The following is a 23,042-nucleotide window of genomic DNA, read 5'->3' as shown; positions in this document are numbered from 1 at the left end:
TAAATCCATTCCCATTTGGTCGTTTTGGAGATACCATCTTGCACGCAAAAACTTAACCCAAAGTGTGAGCGCTGAACGTTGGAGTGAAGGATAATAGATATCCATATTCTTTGAATAGCCCGAGCCTGATAAAACTCACAGCTATACTTAAATAAATTCTTTAAGTTGAACAAAGATTGTATACCATGCTCTCCATGTTTCCATGCTTAAGTATATATACAATGTAGGTTAGTATAAAGTGCAAAAAGTATCTTGTGTTTACAATTACATCACCATTCTGATTAGTATAAATGTGTATCTGGCATTGTGCATCATAAAACAGGTTTCCATATCCAAATAAAAACATTTAACAGGTCACAAACAAACTTAACAGACTTGAAAATGGTTAAAATGTGTACATTTTGTAAAGGAAAGGAAATGGGTACAATTTTTAGATTTTTTTTAACCGAAAAACTTGGCATATTTTTATCATTGTGGAAATGTGTGTCTTGAACGAACATGCATTTTTTTTAAGCATTATAAAATCATGCAGATAGGGCTATTAAATGAAATACTCTGGGGTATGTAGAATATCAATGTCACTCATGTCAAAAGATCAAGGTCATCTTCAAAATCAGGTCAACTAAAGGTTAGATTTTGACAAATTACCCCATGGGCAACATAATAACAGTAAATATTTACCACCCAATATAATTTATTTAAAATATTTACAATACTTCACTATAACTTCAATCTTAACAACCTGTGACCGCTTTAACCTGAACCTTTAACAGTGCAAACATGAATTTTGACCTAAAAACTCACTCATGTTCTGCTATAAGAATTTTGTATAAGCAAGTGGGAAATGGGGTCCCTGTAAAAACATGGGTTTTATTGTCAAAAGTGCAACATTGTATTGTTTGGTATTTTTTTAAATATCATCTTTTTTTCTTCCTCAACAAAATTTCAGTCTTTAATTTTTCCTTTTTTATATAAATTTAACAAACATCTTCTATTTTCTCAGCAATACACTTATAATACTTTCTTCACAGTATGTTTAAAAACAAAAACATGAAAGCTGTTACAAAGTGAGCTACTTTTCAGAGCGTAATTTGTTAACATAATATAATGGAGACAAAATAAAAACATAAAAGCCCAAAATTCAAACCCAAAATGCAAACAAATACATCTCATTACCTATGTAAAATATCTGGCAAACGAAAAAAAAAATCTTTAAAAACTAAAACCTAAAACTAAGCCACTTACTGTTTGTCCTTGTAGCTTGACCTGAAATTGTAAATTAATTAAATTTAAATTAATTATATCATGAAATATTGACATAATAGATAATAAAAGTACCAGATATATACAATGTTACCAAAAACAATACGTATACTGATAAGACCTGCATCCCAAGGCCAGAATTATAAGTTTTGAGGTTGAATTTAAAATAAAGACAACATAATATTGGCTCAGGAGTACCATCTTTGATCAAACATAACATATAACTGGTAAACTGTCATATATTTTTGCTCACAAAAAATCTACTTTTTACCAGTATAAAAACGTTTGGATGCTCATCTGAGAATCTCTCATGTTACTGATACTTGAATTGATTATCCTACCACAAATCATTAATTAAACTAGAACCATTTATGTTGTATGTCTGAAAGTACAAGCATTGATGCCAGATCTTACCATACCCGCATAGCTTTACAGTCTAACTTATTTCTTTATTGTTCTCAATCAAACAACCAAGAGTCTCACTCAGTTAAATTTTAAGTAGAGTTTGATTATATTGATAGAAGGAACTTTAAAGTGGATTGGTCTAAAATGGAAAGTCTGTTAAACAATAAATAACTATTTTGTTAGCATTTAGAATCAGACATTACAACAAACCATAGAAGAATTACATATGGATGTTGTTGGCAAGTTTGAGATACATGATCTGGTATTACATATATTTATAAAGCAGATAACAAAATTTTATGGAATAAAATATTACTATTCACTAAATAAATGTTCATACTAAATCACCAAAAACTTTTTTCAAGCAATATAAGAATATCCAAATGCTACATTTCTTTTTTATCCATAATTGACATGCATAAGGAAAATGTGCCAATTGTAGGCCAAACCACTTTAAGGCAACTTTATTTTTTTTCCAATTAACATGGGTTTTCCAGGAAAGTGAGTACATGTATATCTGATTGTCAATTCTATCAAATTTGAACTAAGTTTAGTTTATCTGATTGTCAATTCATTCAAATGTGAACTATGTTTCTTATATCTGATTGTCAATTCAATCAAATTTGAACTATGTTTAGTATATCTGATTGTCAATTCATTCAAATCTGAACTATGTTTAGTATATCTGAGTGTCAATTCATTCAAATTAGAACTATGTTCAGTATATCTGAGTGTCAATTCAATCAAATTTGAACTATGTTTTGTAAATCTGCTTGTCAATTCATTCAAATTTGAACTATGTTTTGTAAATCTGCTTGTCAATTCATTCAAATTTGAACTATGTTTTGTAAATCTGATTGTCAATTCATTCAAATTTGACTTATGTTTTATATATCTTAGTGTCAATTCAATCAAATGTGAACTAAGTTTAGTTTATTTGATTGTCAATTCATTTAAATTTGAACTATGTTTCAATATTTCCAAGCAAGGTTCAAATGAAGGGGATGTTCATACAGGTCTGAGTACAGGTTACAAACCTTTCTGTTTATCATTTGCAGTGGCAGCAGGGATGGAAGACATAGAGAAAGCTTTGGTTATTTTACCATGAGGCATCACACCTAGTGCCTCATTGTCAGTGCTTGAACTTGTACTGTGTGTCGAACTTGACATCTTGTCTAAAGAACTGCCAGAATGATGACCCTGTAATAGAATATTTACGTCTACTTAGTCATGAAAACTATGAAATTACTGACACCTATATGATTTTTTTTCCTAACCTATGAGCTTTTTTCAGTCTTGACAAACTTCACCGCATTATAACAATTTTTACATACATATTTTATATAAACAAACTCTTTTGTTGCGTGCAAAAGAATCAAGTGCCATCTACTTGCCTATAATGGGATATGAAAATAACTGCTGATTTATTGATATTTTTAGGGGCAATTTATCATGTTGTTCATTTGAAATTAAAAAAAAATCATTTTGTTTTACCTAATTCACTTTCTATAATAAAAGTATAGGTTTTATATTGTCTATCTACGTAAAATGAAAAATAAGCATCCATCTTTGTCAGTAATTTCCTGCAATTCTTAGAAATTTCCCAGGCAAATACAGCATAATTATACAATTATAGCTCTGGCAGGGATGTGGTTAAACTACTCTGTGTTATAGACAAGACATTATTGGCACTAGGAAGTAAACATTAGAGTATCAAACCTTCAAATTTCTCATCAAATGTTCTATATCAGCACTATATCTAGCCTTGTTTGCTGACCCACGTCCTTGCATGGAGTTTTCATAACCCTTCTCATTGTCTGAAATAAAAAACAACAACACAGATTACTCAGGGAAACAAACAGATAACTCAATACTGTTGCAAGCAACACCTCATTTGATTTCAATTTTGTGTTTGTTACTTTATTCTCTGTCATGGTGCAAAATTTGCTAAAATTTTCCTTAGTTGTTTAGGTGAAATGAAACTTTCTACAAGTTATGTCTCTTTTTTTCTCTCTTTTTTTTGAAGCATAGCAAAATCACTTTATTATAGAAATGTTTTTAACCTTGCATAATAAGAGAGAATAATAACATTATAATAATATTTTGAAATAATGTAATTAACCTTGATTCTAGCAGTTCTATAGACTATATCATATTTTTGCATTTGTTTTGTGTGACAAGTTACTAGACAATATATCAATATGTTGCACTGTATCAGACAGTTTAAAATATACTTTTGCCATGTTGAATAATTATTATAGTGACAATGCCATCTGGTCAACATACAGAAATCTTCTGTATAAAAAAACATCATAGTGGCAACATGGCCTAGTGGTTAACGCTTCGTCCTAGTAATCTAATGATCGCTAGCCACATGGGTTCACACCCCGTCAGAGGCAAGTCGTTGTTTCCTTGAGCAAGAAACTTTAAACTCATTGCTCAGTACTAGTTGGTTCCAGGAACGGATTCAATAGTGTGTCTATAAGCTTATAGCTTCCTACACAATCAAACTAAGTTAAATTCTTTATTAACCAAAAAAACAACATGCTGAGCATTAGAATTTTGTGAGCATTTGTGCAGTGCACTGTAAAAATCCCTAAAAGATGACAGAAATAAAGTCCTGATATATATAAATTGAAAAATTAAACTTGTGTGTGATAATCTGAGCTATACACAAGGGCCTTCCACATGAATCACATTTCTGATATATGTATCAATACCATGAACTATTTGTTGCTATCATAATAAATCACAATAAAGACAGGCTCTTAAAGTATGTTTTAAGATGCTGAGGAAATCAAATTTTGTTACACGTACCTCTGGCCTCATGTTCCATATCACCTGTGCTACGTACACCACCTCTTCTAGTCCCCTCACTGCCAGCATTAAGGAGACCATCGTTCATATCCTCTTCATTACATAATGTATTTTCAATGTCTTCACTTTGAGGTAATACAACACTGAAAATATAATATAAATCAATAATTGTCAAGTCATTAAAGAAATCCTTGAAAAATGATGATGGTCAATTATATTGAATCTTCAATGCCTCCTCTTTGTGGTAACATCGAACTGTAAGAATGCCATATACATTTTATAGTTGCCCTATAACAATTTTTCTCCTCAAGGTACACTTATACTGGAATATATCACATTTCTAGTCATCATCAGCATTTTCATCCCTTTCATTACAATCATAGCAAGTCTCTGAAACTTTATTTACCTGATCTAGTGCAATGGAAATGTCAATCACTCTTATTTTAAGGACTATTTTTTAAATTTCAATCCCAAAAAGTTGTTATTAAAGGATGAATTTTGTTAACATAACAGAGATGTCATTGACTATTGAAGACTTGTACCACAATAAAAAGATACTAAAAAGTCATAATATATTTAACGGAGATATCAACTTTTTTTGTAATATCATACTAATTACTTTTTACAACCTGTAAGTACACTGCAATTGTAATGTAAGTCAGTGAATAGAGTTCAAACTGTTGTATAGATGTACAGAATTTTCAGTGAAATATTGTAGTTGTCAGATGTTAACACATAAATCCTGGAATATTCATGATAATATAATAGGTTAACTTGGTAATATACAAGAAACAAAGTAGGTTCCTGGTAAAATCATAATTAGGTAATAATGAGTAAATGATTAATTAGCATTCTTTTTCCTGGCAAAGTTAAACTCATTATCCAGCTTTTACAGGTGTAGTACTTATGCTCTAATTTCTGTCTCATTCTCTAATGTACCAGATACACAACACAACAAAGGTACCACTTAATATCATGCCTCTAGGAAATTTCATACAATGTTCTTGGATTTTGGCAAATATATCCATGTCAAATTTAAAGTTTGAAATAAGTCATCTCAAACAATTTATTGTTCATTTGAATCATTTGTGTTTTCTACTGGCAAAGAAAATCTGCATAGTAACTATGATTCTCATCTTTTCAGTAAGATTTTCAATTTGGGGGTACTGGACACAGTTAATTGACAAATCTGCAAGCATGGCAGTACATTTTACAAAATTCAGTAGAGTACAAAGTTACTGTGAAGTTAGATTACTCTATAGTTACTCTTATAGTTTATTTAGAGGATATTGAAAGATGAGTCGTAGGGGTTTAATACTTAAATTTATTGAACGAGTTGAATAAAATTCATATTTGCGAGCCTCCTGGCTCGTATCAATTTAATTATTGTTTTTATTCGCACAAGAGTTTGCAATTTTAAATTTTAGTTATTGAATCTTTACACGAATTATAATAATTCTATTTTATTCACATGGATTTATATTGTTAAATATGAAGCATACGGTAAACTGTTAACAAGAGTCATTTTTCTTTGACGCGCCTATAGCGTAAACACTACATTAGCGCGCTTTTTAACGCTATGTTTATATGCAAATGACGTGACGTCAAAAGTGTTATTACACTAGCTGTAATATCGTCTAGTGTAATATCGTTCATTATTAAATGGCTTATTACACTTTCCTGTCCGCGGTTTATGTGATAATGTACTGTATAACAATCATGCAACCAATGTGATCACTGAATTATGTAGACACACCAAAACCCTAGATTTGTTGCTAAGCAACATTAAAATATTATAAATCTCAATTTGAAACAACTCACTGTTAGTTCAAAGTAAGTCATGGTGCCCTTTCATAGCACACAAGTCTAGGTATCTAGATACAACTACTTTCATTCAAAGACATCCAACATTTCAAGTTCCTTTTATCTTTTGAAAAATAATACAAATACAAAAAACGTCTGTCTTTTATAAGAACAACAATTTACCATTGACATATACTTTGAAATAAGCAATGTCTTCTTTAAATTAACTTATGAGAGGTCCCCAAAATATACTTTTATTATCCATTAAATCTTTAAAACATTATATTATTTTAGAAAGCAGCCAGAAATGTAAAGTTTATATTATTTGTGTAGTTTGAAGAATATAAACAAGGATCTGTATCAGACATTTCACAATATAATGTCAGTGAAATAATAACACATCTTAGTCACCTGACTACCTCTGTACAAAAATCTTGGCATTAATTTAGACAACTTAATGCATTACTGTCTATTCTAGTTGATGATAATGCCATACTTTATACGAAAAGTGTGTCATGTGACCTATCAATGTTAACCTTTAATTAAATTACAGGGTCACCAATGTAGTATTAAATTGTTCTTAAAGGTTATGCCAGAATTGAATTGATTGCTCATTATCTTCTTGTTGGCAATTTTTGTCAGCACATTATAAAAGTGTTTCATCATGACAGAATTGTTTCCCTTCCCTAGGTCATGATCTATATGTAAGACAAATGATTGCCATGGTATAATACAGATGCAATTTCTCAAACTTATCTTGTAAATATGCCATAGAATAATGCAAGATAAAACTTGAACATGCTGATAGAGTTGCCAATAGAAACAGAACATGTCCTCCCACAACAAATCAATCAGTTTCACGTATAGGTTAGTGTTTAATAATATGTATTAACAAAAATAATTGGTCAAGCCTGCCGCAGGCAGGCGACCAATTATTTTTGTTAATGCATATTATTAAACATTAACCTATTTAATGATCAACATTATTTTTTCAACCAAAAACAAGGCATTTCACTAAATCACCGATAGCTCCGCCCTTTCGCTCTACAAGATGTCTACACCTTGTCAAGTTTCTAATATGTCAAATTTAGATAAGCTAAATAAATGGCCCTTAGATCAACAAATAATCAGACACATTTTTTACTGAAATGTCACAGAATTTATACCTTTATCTACAGTAAGACTATCATGTTTCTATAAAATATCTGGGAAAAACAGCGAGGAAAAACAATGTAGTTAATGAAATGTGTACATCCTTGATAGATAAATGGAAAATGTGAGAAAATACATTAGATTAATAATTTATACAAATTCGTTATTAGCTTTAAGTTATGCACTAACATTTCAAATCCCATTTGAAAAACAGTTTTTCTGTGTGCCAATCTAGGTTTTCCATTTACAATGAGTTTTCCAGCCAAAAAATGTAATCATTGTATTCTTAATATCCAGGATTGTTAATGCAGTTCATTCCTATAAACTGAAAGAGGTAACATTTTCTAGAAAAAAAAAGAAGTTTAAAACAGTCAGCAATTTATAACAGACATTTTTCTTAGAGTTAAAAGGATATAAAAAAGTTACTATGTAATCATTTGTCTCTGCATGCCCCACATGTATTATCTATGTAATAAATTAATTGATTGTAACCTCACATTTAGAAAAGCCTGACCTCGCTTATTTGTTTTTTACGTTGGCATTGTTTTGATAACCTTAGATATTTTACAATTCAGAGTGCAAATCACACCTCTAACTCCTCCCTAATATAATGCATTATTGAAATTTGTTAGACTGGTTAGACGACAGATTAAGTAAATTTTATTTAGTTAGTACACATTAACCAAAGTTAGACTTAGCAGCAATTTGAAAAATACTACAATGTGATTGGACAAAAAATAATGTTGATCATTAAAGGTTTGTAATATCCTAGTTTATTAATGGAATCAACCTCATTCTGATAGGAGCAACACATTAATTAACACAATCATGTCACATAATTATCTTAAGTATCATTAATATTTTGTTAAAAGTAAAAACACAAGACAAACAAGAAAGATCAAACTATATTATGAGACAGCAAGTATTTTTATTGTAGTTCTTCATCTACAAAATTCAAGACAGTATTTTGCTTCAGTTTATAAAGAAGAATACATTTGTTTTAATCTATATCATAATTATAATATATCAAATATTAACAAAAGCTGTTGGTAGCTGAGTGTGCTCTACTATTCTCTGTGCTTGATAGTAGAACAAAAGCCTGGATATGTAGAATTTTATAAGTTCAAAGAGTCAAAATTTTGTCAAAATCCAAGTTCGAGTTATGGGATTTGGACAATGACCTCCTATCATGCTCTAAAATAAGTTTCAATCCATTCCCTTCAGTAATTTTGGAGATACCAACTAGAAACAAAATTTTAACCAAAGTTTGATGCTGAAATCTGGGTGAGTTCAATAGCTCTCCCAATTCTTCGATTATTGACGCTTAAAAATCAATTCTGATCTCTGGACTGACAGAGTGGATGTATAAATTTGGTAGCTTAATACTTTGTTTCAGCTGAATTATGATTTGAACTTATTTGAATCAATCTCAAGTTCTACGTCCAGTTGTCATATAAGAAAGCATGTCTATTACCATTAGGGCTTAAACATGTGATCACTGGGCTGAGATACAGAATACCTTTATCCTCAGATCAGAACAAAGAGCACTTAAGAGTGTACTCATATTGAAAGTCATATAATCATAGTTAAGCTAACTGACATTACATTGGCAACAAAAGTCATATCATCTAACACCACTGACAACAAACTATCATAATGATTTATTTCAGTATATCAAAAAATCCCTTTTAGCTTATTTCAAGCCACACACATGGAAAGCATTTCTTCAACATAAAACTGACATTAAAATAAAATGGATTAAAATGAAAACCCTCTTTTCTGCCAGAAAGTAAATGCCATTTCTATTTATTTCCCAGATATATGAAAATATCATGGGTACAATTATAAGCAATAAGCTAATTGGAATCCTGATGGGAAAGTTTTCTCTCCAATTTAGAAATTTTAGTGGCTAGTTGGAAATGAAAAGGTTTAGAGAATATTTTATTCACAAGGTAACATTGGCCATAATGTTACCTACAGAGCTCTAAGTATATCTATATGTAAGCTTACCTTACTGTCCAAAAACATTTAGATGAAATTAGGAAGCTGAGATCATAATAATATATAGAAAGGTAATGACCAAACTGAGGATTGAAACAGTGACCTCAAGCAAGCCGAGTGGTTAACGTGTTGGACTAGTAATGTAAGGACTGCTGACCTTGTGGGTTCAAACCCTGTCAGGGAAAAGCTGTTTTTGTTTCCTTGAGCAAGAAACTTTACTTTCATTGCTTAGTACTGGTACTGGTTTGGTTCCAGAAAACAAATTTGAGAGTATTTCAACAAGCTTTATAACTTCCAACACAATCAAGCTAAAAATAAATTTGTAATAAACTAAGCAAGCACTAGATTTCAATCAGGTAATGTTGTCTATGCCAGTTAAGAATAATGCCAACTGTATGGTTCTTAGCCACACAGTTCATAACTTGTTTCATGATAAACATTTTATGCAGCAAACTGAATCAAAAGATTTTCCCATCATAAAATGTTTATTATACCTGTAAATATATTTTGCACTTTGTTTAAAATTACTTTCATAGACATTGAAAGTCAGAGTTCAAAAACTTCCACAATATAATCATATTGAAATAAAGGTGTAAGCATAACCTTGCTGATTATTATTTCAATAGATCTTCCTTTCTTCAAACAATAGTAGAGAGAAAAATGATTAGAATATCATAGGTGAGACAAACATTTCTTACAAAATCCAGCCAGTGGGCCTATCAGCAAGGTATATCAATCACATAAGATGGTGTATATCAGTTCACTTCCTATATGTAATATGTGCCAAGTTTATTTCACACACCTTTCTCCACAGATCTAAATTTTAAAATATTTTTTGACAATTTACAGTGGAAATCTTCTGCACTGTGTACTAGAAAAATATTCACTGAAGAAAGTTGTGGTGAGACAGATAAATAGATTAAACTAGACTAGTAAAAATAACCAGTAAATCATCATGTCATTCTAAATCAATGTACTTAAAAGGATAGGACCAACAGAAGGCAATTTGTGATTTTTTTAAAAAAATCATTGATGCTTTGAGTTTGCACTCAAACAACCATATATTTGGAGTGAAATAGGTCCCAATGAAGTCTTTCAATGAAACTTCTAAATAAACCTATAATAGTTTCATGGTGCACTATTACTTAAAATAGAGTGATCAACAGGATGTGCTTATTATTGGTTTATTTACCAACTTAACCAGTACCGGCCATGAACAGGCTCAATCAAACTGAGCCTGCAATACTTTCAATTTTGCTGTATTGGGCTTTCTTTATAAATTCTATTTTTTTCTATTTTATGACTGTAAAAGTTTTGGTACCCCTGGAAGAGATGGGAAACCCCACATTTACCGAGTCCTAGAGTATCTCTATTCTTTAATCTTGCCAAAATCATACTACGCGACTATACTGTTTTGTGTATGGATATTGTAGCTGTAGCCAAAGACCTATGTATTTGCAGAAACGAAGCTCAAGAAGCCTTTAAGGTAATATTATCACCTTTAGAAAAGTAAGATTTTAATGCTGATAAGTCACTTACAATTTTAAAGAATGAAGTTACATGAGAAACAAAAAACTTGATAGCATCATCTAAAAGATGCTTTTTTTCTTTTTATGGTTGAGTTTGACATCGCACCAACACTGTAAAGGTCATATAGAAACAATGGAGGAAGACCTCAGGTTCCACTCTGTGCATTATTTTAGGCATGAGCAGGCACCAGAGTAAAACCACCAACATTACGTAAGCTAACTAGATAGCTTCCCCCATGAAAGAATCCAAAGTTCCTGGTGGGATTCTAAACCACAGTAGTGAGGAGCAAGTGATTTGAAGTCAACAAAACCACACCCCCTAAAATATGCTTTTATAACTTTAGATTATGACAAGATTTATGAATGATTACTCTTTTTCTTTTTCAGCAGCTAATTATACGAAAAACTTGATAGAGGACCTGATCAAACAATGCTATACAAACAGTTTGGTAATAATCAATCAATTAATTCATAACATGAAGGACCTCGTGCTCAAATTGTTTTTCTTTTTTAAGAATGAATGACCCTGCTGAAATACCGTTTACATGACTGAACATGAAAGCGTATGCTACCACTATGATTAACAGAAATAATGTTCTCCTGTTTTCAAATACTTAAATGTTTTACTTTACATTTTAAAACTTGTATATAACAACATGAGAAGTTCTATTGTCATTCTGTGAGGAAATTATCAATGAAATCCCCAGCATTATACCACAAAAACCCTGTTTTATGATTGATTGCATGTACTTTACCTTTGAATGATCAACAATCAATCATTTTGTGTTAACTTTGTTTTCATCACCTATCATCAGCCAGGAGAAGCAGAGAGAGAAAGGAAGTATAGCAGGATAAGATTGAAGATAACAATCCTTAATTTCATGCTGGTTTGGAAACACTTTTCTTACATCTTAATAATACATTTATACATTGAAAATATCCATCATGTGTTGCTGATCAGAAGTTATGTGTTGCTGTTTGCATCAGAATATCTGTTGTCCAAATGGTACCTGTCCATGGCCATATAAGCTATCTTTTATATTGCTATTTCTATACAGCAAGCTTACAGAAGACTCAGGTGCTTGCTTATGCTTGAAATAATGTATGGAGGGACACCTGAGGTATTAACTTAATCAGTAAAATTGGAAAGGTCCCTTTACAATGTCAGTATTACATGTGTTTAAATGTTGTTATGAATAACATTATTTCTTACAAATTTTTTGTTGGGTTTCAACAATTCACTTGACCTATTATTATGAAGTGTGAAGAAGTTAATTTAAAATCTGAAGGAACAGGTTTTGACTTTAATTTACAAGAGAAGGAGCAATGCAAAGTGTAAAGGAGCAATGCAACATGCAAAGGACCATTTCTAAGTGTTATGGAGCAATGCAAAATGTAAAAGAGCATTGTTAAGTGTAAAGGAGCAAAGCAATGTGTAAAGGAGCAATGAAAAGTGTAAAGGAGCAATGAAAAGTGTAAATGCTAAGTGTAAAGGCGCAATGAAAAGTATAAAGGAGCAATGAAAAGTGTAAATGCTAATGAACAGTGTAAAGGAGCAATGCTAACTGAAAAGTAGCATTGCTAGCTAAATGTAAAGGAGCAATGACAAATGTGACAATGCAATGCAAAGTGTGAAAGAGCAATGTTATGTGTGAAACAGTGATGTAAAGTGTGAAAGAACTATGAAAAATGTAAATAAAATAACAATGACAAGCATGTAAGAGCAATGCAAATATGAAGGCACAAAGTAAATGTGATGAACCAATGAAAATTGATATAGGGGACTGCCAAGAGTGAATAAGCAATGAGGTGCAAAGAAGCAATGAAAAGTATGTATAGGGAATAATTTAAAGTGTAAGGTAGCAATAATTTGAAGTGTAAATGAACCATAAATTATTTATTAAAATTGTGACAGAAATATGATTTCTTAAGTATGAAGAAATAATTTTAACAGCATATGAAAGGCCCTGACTGTGAAAAACTAAACTAACAAAATGATAGTATTAAAGGTGGGGGTAATTAAGCAGATAGAATACACAGACTAGCAGTCATCAAACAGTCAGATATAATGCTGTACATCATCTCTTGTTGAAGGTGGGTAGATAATTGCTGATGAGATGGTTTGTTATGACAAGATATAATCACAAACTACTGGTTGGTTCACCTTCTCCTGCACACAAGTTTTCTCGTTAAATATGCAATGTCTGTTATAACATCTATACTAACTTTTACTATAAGTAAAATTAACACTGTGATCACATAAAACAACTGATAATGAAATTGATTTGTAGAAACTTTAAAGTTATAATTGGTAACATAGCAGAGCAAAGCTAGATAAGGCAAAGGTGTTTGCATATCTATATGAAATTATACAAAGCACTGATATTTGAGAAAATATTAAAGTATTTTTAACACAATCGTACTCTGTTTGGGAATAGTAGTTTACAACAGAGGACAATGACTTTGTCTTCATACTATAATGATTATATCTGTGGAGAGTTTCCCTATTGCAGACAGTCGTATTGGTACGCGTTTAACTTTTGAGGCATGGAGGAGCATGTGACCTGTTTTCGGTACATGGAGGAGCATGTGATCTGTAAACCGTTCATGATTGGTTAATTGACCTTTTCGAAAACATAGCTAAATACCGTTTGCCGGTACATTACGGATTTACCTCTAGGGAATTAGTCCGAATTACATTTAATTTACAATAAAAAACTATTACGTGATATTTCTAATTTTCTATAATTATTTTACCGTTTAAGGTGGAAAAACTTGAATGATGTGTTTGAAAATTATCAATGTTTCTTTAATATCTATCTCAAATTATTACAAACAATAAATTGTTTATACTGAAAATCTACAAAATTAAAATATTCGTAGTGGCATCTGCCATACTAAATAGAGATATTACTTGTGCGTAAACTTTTGTGTTTACTTAAATTTTTTTGCTCGGAATTATTCAGAAAATGGTATTTAATCATTTTCTAAAAAAGAAATAATTGTTTTATGTTCAACCTTTTCCGGTCTCAGGTCTTTAACGGTCACTAGTTTCCAAAGACCTTCTTCTATATTGATCGATTATTGTAAACTATATTCCTGATACAAACGTTTATTTACCCCCCCCCCCCCCAAACAATGTTGAAAATAGTTAAATGAAATATCTTTATATCATTAAAAATGTTCCCCGGCAGGAAACTATTTTACTTGTTATATAGTTTGTTACCCTTTAGAAAATCTATATCTGTAGATCAAACAGCAAACCTACTTAGCCAGTAGTAAGTCTGGACAAGGTAAACAATTAAAGCTGAACAGGTAAACAATAAAACCTGAACAGGTAAACAATAAATCTGGACAGGTAAACAATTAAATCTGGACAGGTAAACAATTAAACTTGAATAGGTAAACAATAAAATCTGAACAAGTAAACAATTAAATTTGAACAGGTTTGTTTGTTTGGGGTTTTATGTCACATCGACACAGTATAGGTCATATCGCGACATTCCAGCTTTACTGGTGGAGGAAGACCTAAGGTGCCCTTCTGTGCATTATTTCAGGCACGAACGGGCACCTGAGTGGAACCACCGACATTCCGTAAGCTAGCTGGATAGCTTCCTCACATGAAAGAATCCAAAGTCCCTGTCGGGATTCGAACCCACAGCAGTGAGGGGCAAGTGGTTTGAAGTCAACGACCTTTACCACTCGGCCACAGACGCCCCTATTTGAACAGGTAAGCAATAAAACCTGAACAGGTAAACACTTAAATTTGAACAGGTAAACAATTAAATTTGAATAGGTAAACAATAAAACCTGAACAGGTAAACAATTAAACCTGAACGGGTAAACAATTAAACCTTTAAAGAAGAAATCAAACAAAAAAGCCAAGTTACAAGGTAGATGGAAGTTACTCTAAGTATGAAAATGATGGATTTGCTCCCAGTCAGTGGTATAATGGAATCTTTAACCTATAACTGACCTGTTCTCTGTAAACCACATCAATAACAATGTAATAACATCTAACCCTACATGAACTTACATGTTATTACTATGTACATGAGATCTACATGTTCAATCAACATGTACTCTACCAATGAGACAAATATCTTGGCATAAATGACCTTCATATTTCCAAGCATTTTATTACTAATATATTAAACAGATTTTTTTTAGGAATTGTTATATTTATAAGAATAAAACATACTTTTACAGACAAAATATGCAACAAGATAAAAAGAGATTTTGTGGTTCAAAGCCAATAAAGGCAGATTAAATCATGAACTATTTTTGTATTTAATGTTATCATTTTAGCTTTCAACAAGTCTTCATTAGATCAATTAAATGCAAACATACAACTGTATAATATTTCCAGCTAAGAATTAATTTGATATTCTTATGCTGATGTGATGTAGAATTCAACCAATAATATACAAGAGGGCTCTGATGGCCAGGGATTGTTGTTGCTAGAGAAGTTCATGAATTCCTCAATGCAAAGGTAGGTCACTAGCTCATAGTAAGTGTCATCCAAGGTCAAACTCTGATATCACACAATGCTAAATCTTTGTAAACTAAGTGAACTGAGAACTGCACCAATTTTGACATCAGGTGCTATCACTAAATGACTAAATGAACTGGAAGGAAAAAACTTTAACTGTGCTCCACCAAATATTTTCAGGAAGCCTAATAAAAAAAAATGACTTTTAAACAAACCTTTTATTTCCATGTATAAGCATCTCTTGACTATCTCCGTTTTCAATAGTGTCCCGTTTTGACGGCACTGGACTCCGGTGCCGTACTTGAGGATTGTTTCCTCCGTAATAATCTTTCAGGAACTGGTCATATTCCTGAGTTTGGAGACCGAAATCGGACGAGCTACCAGTGGTTGCACCGTCCACAACTATATGTATATTATCTGTGCTGTTAGTAATGTCCGGTCCGGAGGAGAAAACTTCTCCACTTGTGTACAAAGAGGAGGGTGTGGCAGCGGTCTCCCCAACATTGTCTTCAGCAAGGTCAACCATAGACTTGCACAAATCTGTTATTAAAAATATATATAGAATATGATTTATTTATGTATTAATATTTGATGTCAATATTACCTAGATAAGGTCATTCTTACAAACACTAGATAGGAGAGCATTGGCCATTATTGAAAAACAGGTAACAGTTAAGAAACAGGCAACCTCAATCATTGTATCAAAGAAACTCTACAGACATTTTGTCTTTCAGAACTGATAAGATTCCTTTACAAAAAAGAAAAAAATAGAAAAGGAAAAAAAAAAAAATCAACATATTTTTATGGAAATGATTATGAAAATAATTATCTAACCTGCTTCATCTATGACAGGAAGAGGAGAATTACGACAGTCCACGTCCAATGACGGGCAGGAAGAACTAAATCTGGCTAAATTCTCTTTCCTTAACTCCTGAAAATATATAAAATTATATTAAACACATGTTAAAATCGTATTCATGATCTAATAAACTAACTTAAACTATCATAATAAGCCAAAATTACACCAAACTGATAATCAATATTCAACAGTTAAAATAGAAATCACAAATTAAAAGGGCACAATAATAATACAAAAGCTACCAAATTATTGAAAAGGTGTGACGGGGGTGGGGCAGTATGTATGATTGAGGTGAAAGCATCTAAGGCATAATAAAAATACAAAATCAAAAAGTCTAAGTCTGGATTTTTTTCTTCAAAGTAAAAAATTATCTAGTTTAACTTTATAAAGTGAAATAAAAAGTTTTCTCCATTATTTCCATTCTGTATTGTCTCTTTCGCTAATCTTTTCAAGAAATTTCTTAGCTTTATTACCCTTATCTATATTAAAGATCAACACTAAATTTCATTTTTTTTTAAATGAAAAAACTTGTTTTTAGCAGCAACAACAGCATAGGGTTCGGACTAATCTACAAGGATCAATGCAGTCTATGCGAAAGTCAATTTTTTTTTCAGGCCACAAGGACCGAGACCCTTAGGTTTATTTCGGCCCGGATGATATTTTTTTCCGGCCCAGACATTTCAAGCATTATTTTAAAATACCTCGGTTGAATGTAAAAATGATTGTCTTTCTTTAAATTAGTGAGACCCATCAATATAGAAACATAAGAAGATGCTGACCAATTGAAATAACTTAAGCAGGGTTCTCACTAGGATTTTCAAAGGAGGAGTCCTTGGACTCCCAAGCACAGAAAAGTAGGAGCACAGAGCACGTTCAATATGTTAAGCCATCTTTGCTGCATTTATGCAGTTGACGATTATGATGTATTATACAGTATATAATCAGAGTAAGCTAGGGTTTGGAGAGTCAGAGTTTGAACAGAGAAAAAGCTTATTATTCAGGAAAATGGTAGTATGTCCCAAATGGAATACACTGTACCGTAAAATTGATTGAAAAGATTTGAAATATAATTTCAAAAACCCTACATCATCAGACCATTATGCTGTTTTCTTCCAGATTCACTCCACACACCCCCCTTCCAAAAGAAAATATTCATTGTATGTGACAAACACATACTGGTAAATTGTAACCTCCATCTCAACTAATGTGAACAATATCTTTAGTAATTTTAATTCTTAAACTACATTTAAGTGTTATTACACACATTTTAACAAAACAAAGTTTCCTTTTGGTTACGATTTTTTTAATTACAAAAAGCGGCATCGCGAAAATGTGTGACAATTGAAAATTTGTCTGTTTCCTGCAGAAACATTCACAATTCTACTTATTGTTGATTTTGATTAATTTAGATTAAACATTTTTTGATGATTTCAAGATTGTTACTCATCGGCTATTTCAACAGGCATCATAAAACAAAATTTTAAAATCTGTAATTTACGGCAAAATTTAACGTTGCTGAAGACAGAGTTGACTGGTATTTATTTGACAGGTACAAAATAGATCTAAGGTTGGTCAATATCTTCTTTAATAAATTCTTTCTATCACCGGGAACTTGTTATCAATCAGGTCATTGATATTTTTAACTTTTTGAAATTTTATTCGGACATGAGGACTGACGGAAAGGAATTTTTCTCGGACCGCATGATTTTTATTCAGCCAGGACCGAGGACCAACGGACTTTCGCACAGACTGTCAATGTCTAACATAATAAAAGTGTTATTCAAACATTTACACAGATGTGATCAATTACCTTTAGAACAGTAGTATATTTTTACATTTCTTAATAATTTCATCTTTTTAACCGAGATACTTTTCACTGTGTAACTAATAGAAATACTTTGCAGCTAAAAGAAGAACCAAGATAATGTATTTACCACACAAGCAACAAAAAACTTGCCAAATTCCCATAATTTTTGGACTAATCAGTGTCAAATTTTATAAAGTTACTACTGCATAAAGAAGATAAGAAATTTTGCAGCATAAAGCATGTTTGTTCTAATGTATCCTGCAACTATAGTAACTAGTTTAGAGGAATAAACCAGACCCTGTCTCAAAACAAGAATCTCTCCTACAATAACAGACTACACAAGTAAAAATTCATTCAAATTGGGTACTTATATAATACACTGGAAACCCAAACACTTGATAAAACATTAATTAATTTAATTAATTGGATATTCTATTTTGGGAAGATTTGGGATTAGGCTGCTATATGTCATTTGTTGACATTATCTTTAAAAAAATTTCTATACAAAGACTTTTCTGACATATTGGTTACTTTAGGCCTAAAAGTGCATCATTTTTAGAGGGTACCCTTTCTGCAGACTGTATACTGCTGGCAGAAACCAATATTACCATAAGCATTCAGTAAGTAACTATATAGATAAGATTTTCTGTTTTCTAATTTCTTCAATTCCTGTTTACTCTGTTGTAATTAGTTTTCAAGGTAAAACCAATCCGACAAGAAAACCAGATGTCTGCTGGGAAACTGTCTGTGATGATCTTTTTTTCTACATTTAACCCAGTTACTTTTAATGGCTTCAAAATGGATGTGATTTTTGTTTACAGCTGTAAAATATCTTATATAATTGCTGTTTTTTTCTTCATCACAAAGTTAAGCTTTAGGGATAAATTTAGACATTGTTGTTTATTATTGATAAGATAAAGGCATGATAATGGCACGATAGTTTTCTCAAAGATAAAAAACAAAACTATTGTCATAAGCACAGGCATATCTTTCTGTAAAGCTATATTCTGAAATATATCATGATGGAATATTAAAGAATGCATTGTTTTTTATTAAATTGAATACTAAATAAATAGGTAAGGTACAAATAGAAAACATAATGGACAAACAGACTATCTTATGAAGGAAAATGTATACATTTATAAGAAAACCATAATAAAGTATCTATTAAAACAAGCAATTATCATAGTATTGCAAGCAATCCATAAGTCCCCTACCGGTTAGAACCCCAGCAACTTTCTGATGGGCCATTGGCCAGTCAATTTTACCAGTGAATGAATGACATGAATGAACTTAAATCTTTTGAGTTCAAAGTTTGTTTATATCACAGTAATGTGTTAAGTTTCCCTGCCTAGTAAGGAAATTATGTTTATACAACCTTGTCATATTATTACGATGTATTTAAAAAAGACAACATTTTTTTTTCATAAAAATTCTAAGTTCAAGGGAGGTAAAACTGATAATTTTTGTGCTAGAGTTGTAAACCTTGTCACATATGATGTGGCTGATGACCAGAAACTTATATTTTAAGTTTGAAGTAAACACCTTAAGAAATAAAGAACTTATAGTGAAAAAGCTGAAAAATTTAAATCAGAAATCTTGAAATTCAGGCTATTTGTTGCCATAGCAACAAGAATTTTTAACATAGGAAGAAAAGAAAAAGATGTGCATAATCTCCAGACTACCATCTACCCATATTTCAAGTTTCATAAAAATATTTTCAGTACTTTTGAGTTATCACTGGATCCAGTTTATGTGTTAAATTTGCCATATTTTCAGACTATTTGTTGCCATAGCAACCAGAATTTTCAACATAGGAAGAAAAAAAAAAGACCAGAATTTTCAGCATAGGAAGAAAAAAAAAAGACGTGCATAATCTCCATACTGCCATCTATCCATATATCAAGTTTCATAAAAATATTTTCAGTACTTTTAATTTGCGTTATCGCGGGATCCAGTTTATGTGTTCAATTTGTCATATTTTCAGGCTATTTGTTGCCATAGCAACCAGAATTTTCAACATAGGAAGAAAAAAAAAGACGTGCATAATCTCCATACTGCCATCTATCCATATATCAAGTTTCATAAAAATATTTTCAGTACTTTTTGCGTTATCGCGGGATCCAGTTTTGTGGACGGACGGACTGACGGACTGACAGACAGACTGACAGACAGACAGACGGACGGACGGAGGGTAAACCTAAAGTCCCCTCCGGTTAAACCGGTAGGGGACTAATAAGAACAAGCAATTATCATAGTATTGCAAACAATCCATAAGTCCCCTACCGGTAAGAGCCCAAGCAACATTCTGAAGGGCCATTCACTTAGGTTCCTATTTTAAGTAAATTTGTTGAAAAAGTTCTTTAAAAGTGATCACAGGAAACAGTTTTTATGTACAGACAGACGGACTGAAGGACACTCTAAAGTTATTTTTTAAACATCCCTGTTATCAAAATATAACATTTTTAAAATCCTATCATGATTGAAGAAGTTGGAGTAAAAATTACCAATTTCTCAAAAAAAAGTCTAAGTTCAAAAGGGGCATAATTCTGGAAATAGTCTTGCTAGAGTATTGAACACTCGCAAATGTTGAGTGACAATAAGAAACATTTATATGAAGTTTGAAGTTACTGTAGATACATTCAGAAAAAGAAGTTATTAAAAAAAAACAATGTTTTTTTCATGAAAATTTTAAGTTCAAGGGAGGTAATTCTGATAAATTTTGTACTAGAGTTGTAAACCTTGCCACATATGATATGGTTGATGACAAGCAACTTATATTTAAAGTTTGAAGAAAATACCTTAAGAAATAAAGAACTTATAGTGAAAAAACTTAAAAACTAGAATAAGAAATCTTGAAATTCAGTCTATTTGTTGCCATAGCAACCAGAATTTTCAACATAGGAAGATAAGAAAAGGATGTGCATAATTTCCATACTGCCATCTACCCATATGTCAAGTTTCATAAACATATTTTCAGTACTTTTTGTGTTATCACTGGATCCAGGTTATATGTAAAATTTGCCATATTTTCAGTCTATTTGTTGCCATAGCAACCAGAATTTTCAACATAGGAAGAAAAGAAAAAGACGTGCATAATCTCCATACTGCCATCTATCCATATATCAAGTTTCATAAAAATATTTTCAGTACTTTTTGCGTTATCGCGGGATCCAGTTTATGTGTAAAATTTGTCATATTTTCAGTCTATTTGTTGCCATAGCAACCAGAATTTTCAACGTAGGAAGAAAAAAAAAAGACGTGCATAATCTCCATACTGCCATCTATCCATATATCAAGTTTCATTAAAATATTTTCAGTACTTTTTGCGTTATCGCGGGATCCAGTTTTGTGGACGGACGGACTGACGGACGGACAGACGGACGGACGGACGGACAGACGGACGGAGGGTAAACCTAAAGTCCCCTCCGGTAAACCGGTAGGGGACTAAAAACCATAATAAGGTATCAAACTTTTAAAATAAAGCACTTTTCCCCTTATCCTTGTACTTTAACATAATACATGTAAAACTGTTCCCATGAAAATATATGACTGAAGAAAGGTAAATCTGTTGGGAGGAAATCTTTGAGGCTATGTCCCTGGCTAAAAGCATTGTGATTAAAGTTAAGATTTTTCTCTCTGTTTATTCTATTGTTATTGTTAGGTCACTGTGATTTCATATATTATTTAAAGTTAGATTTTTCTCTGTTTATTCTATACTTAATGTTAGGTGAAACTGTTTTACAGTGTAAAATATAATTATGCTCAATAAAATGTAACAAGTTAAACATGGAAATATGATAAAAAGATATAATTAAATCATTAAATACCAGGCAAAAAATAAGATAAAATAAAACTACAAAGAAAGGTTTTAATTAATGCCTCTATTCATGAAATCTCACCAATAATGTCCTGTGTTGCTGCAAGGGAAGAAAGTTCACATGTTCAATTAAAATGTTTTGTAAATAAATAATGACGTTAATCAATTAAACATCAAAAGTATGAACTAATTAACTCCATTATATTATGTCAGGTATGACACTGACTCTAGTGCTGAAACTGGCAAATGCTGCCAAACTTTAACTACCAATATAAAGTCAGTAAGTGTAAGGGTTTTTTGATATTGAAAACACTGCATAGAAATGTAAACAAAAAAACCCAAAAGGCAGTACATTTAGCTTATGTTTCAAGCACCTTATGCAGGCTTTGTCTTTATCACAATACTCTACAACACCTCTCCAATAAACTACTTATTTCACCAACTCAATTTTATGCTTGGACGGAAATCTAAAACATACAATCCTAATTAAATGTTCATTCCTAAATCAATTTAAAAAGAATAATTATGTTTATACTTCTTTCACATTCCATTTATTATACATATTAATGGACGAACCTTGATGCCAGATGGATAGTGCACTTGACAATTTCCAGTGATCAAGAGCCTCGGCATAGCCAAATTTTGCTAAAATCACAAACGGGAATAACTTACTGAAATTATGTGCTAGATTTGTAGGCCTTAGTTGATGACCTACAATTATGACCCTGACGTAAATACTTCAGTAGTTAGAAATTTGAAAATCCCCAATATTGCTTTTTTTTCATAATCAAGATATAAAAGCTTGCTACCTTAAGGTACACAATAATTATATATAAACATGTAAAAGTACTTTAAAAAAATCAGGTGTTTATTTAAAAATTATAAACAAAAGATTATTGGAAACCCCACTTTCATCCCCTGTGTTCATTTATCATTCTTTTATCAAAAATTTTACAAACTACTAGAAGATAATATAGAAAACTCAAGATAAAACTGTATACTTTTCTTTGTACAAGTTTCCTAATTTTCAGCAGGAGAAGCAAGAAAACTGAGATCAAGAAAAATAAACACAATAATAATGAAATGTTAAAAGT

At 31.5% G+C, this 23,042-nt stretch overlaps 1 protein-coding gene across 1 annotated transcript; it reads right to left on the bottom strand.

The window, feature by feature from the left end:
* Window positions 1-2,734: 2,734 nt before the first annotated feature.
* On the bottom strand, window positions 2,735-22,596 carry LOC132733992 (uncharacterized; the record flags this gene model as incomplete). The annotated part of the gene is given in 7 exon segments (XM_060720693.1): window positions 2,735-2,868; window positions 3,388-3,485; window positions 4,486-4,628; window positions 15,678-16,002; window positions 16,297-16,393; window positions 22,031-22,048; window positions 22,525-22,596. Coding segments are annotated over 7 exon segments (872 nt in total), but the record flags the coding sequence as incomplete, so codon positions are not given.
* Window positions 22,597-23,042: the final 446 nt, after the last annotated feature.

Source organism: Ruditapes philippinarum, unplaced genomic scaffold, assembly GCF_026571515.1.
Source record: "Ruditapes philippinarum isolate M1 unplaced genomic scaffold, ASM2657151v2 ctg1181_1_1_1_1, whole genome shotgun sequence".
Lineage (NCBI taxonomy): Eukaryota > Metazoa > Mollusca > Bivalvia > Venerida > Veneridae > Ruditapes > Ruditapes philippinarum.
This window is presented reverse-complemented; position numbering and strand designations above follow the sequence as displayed.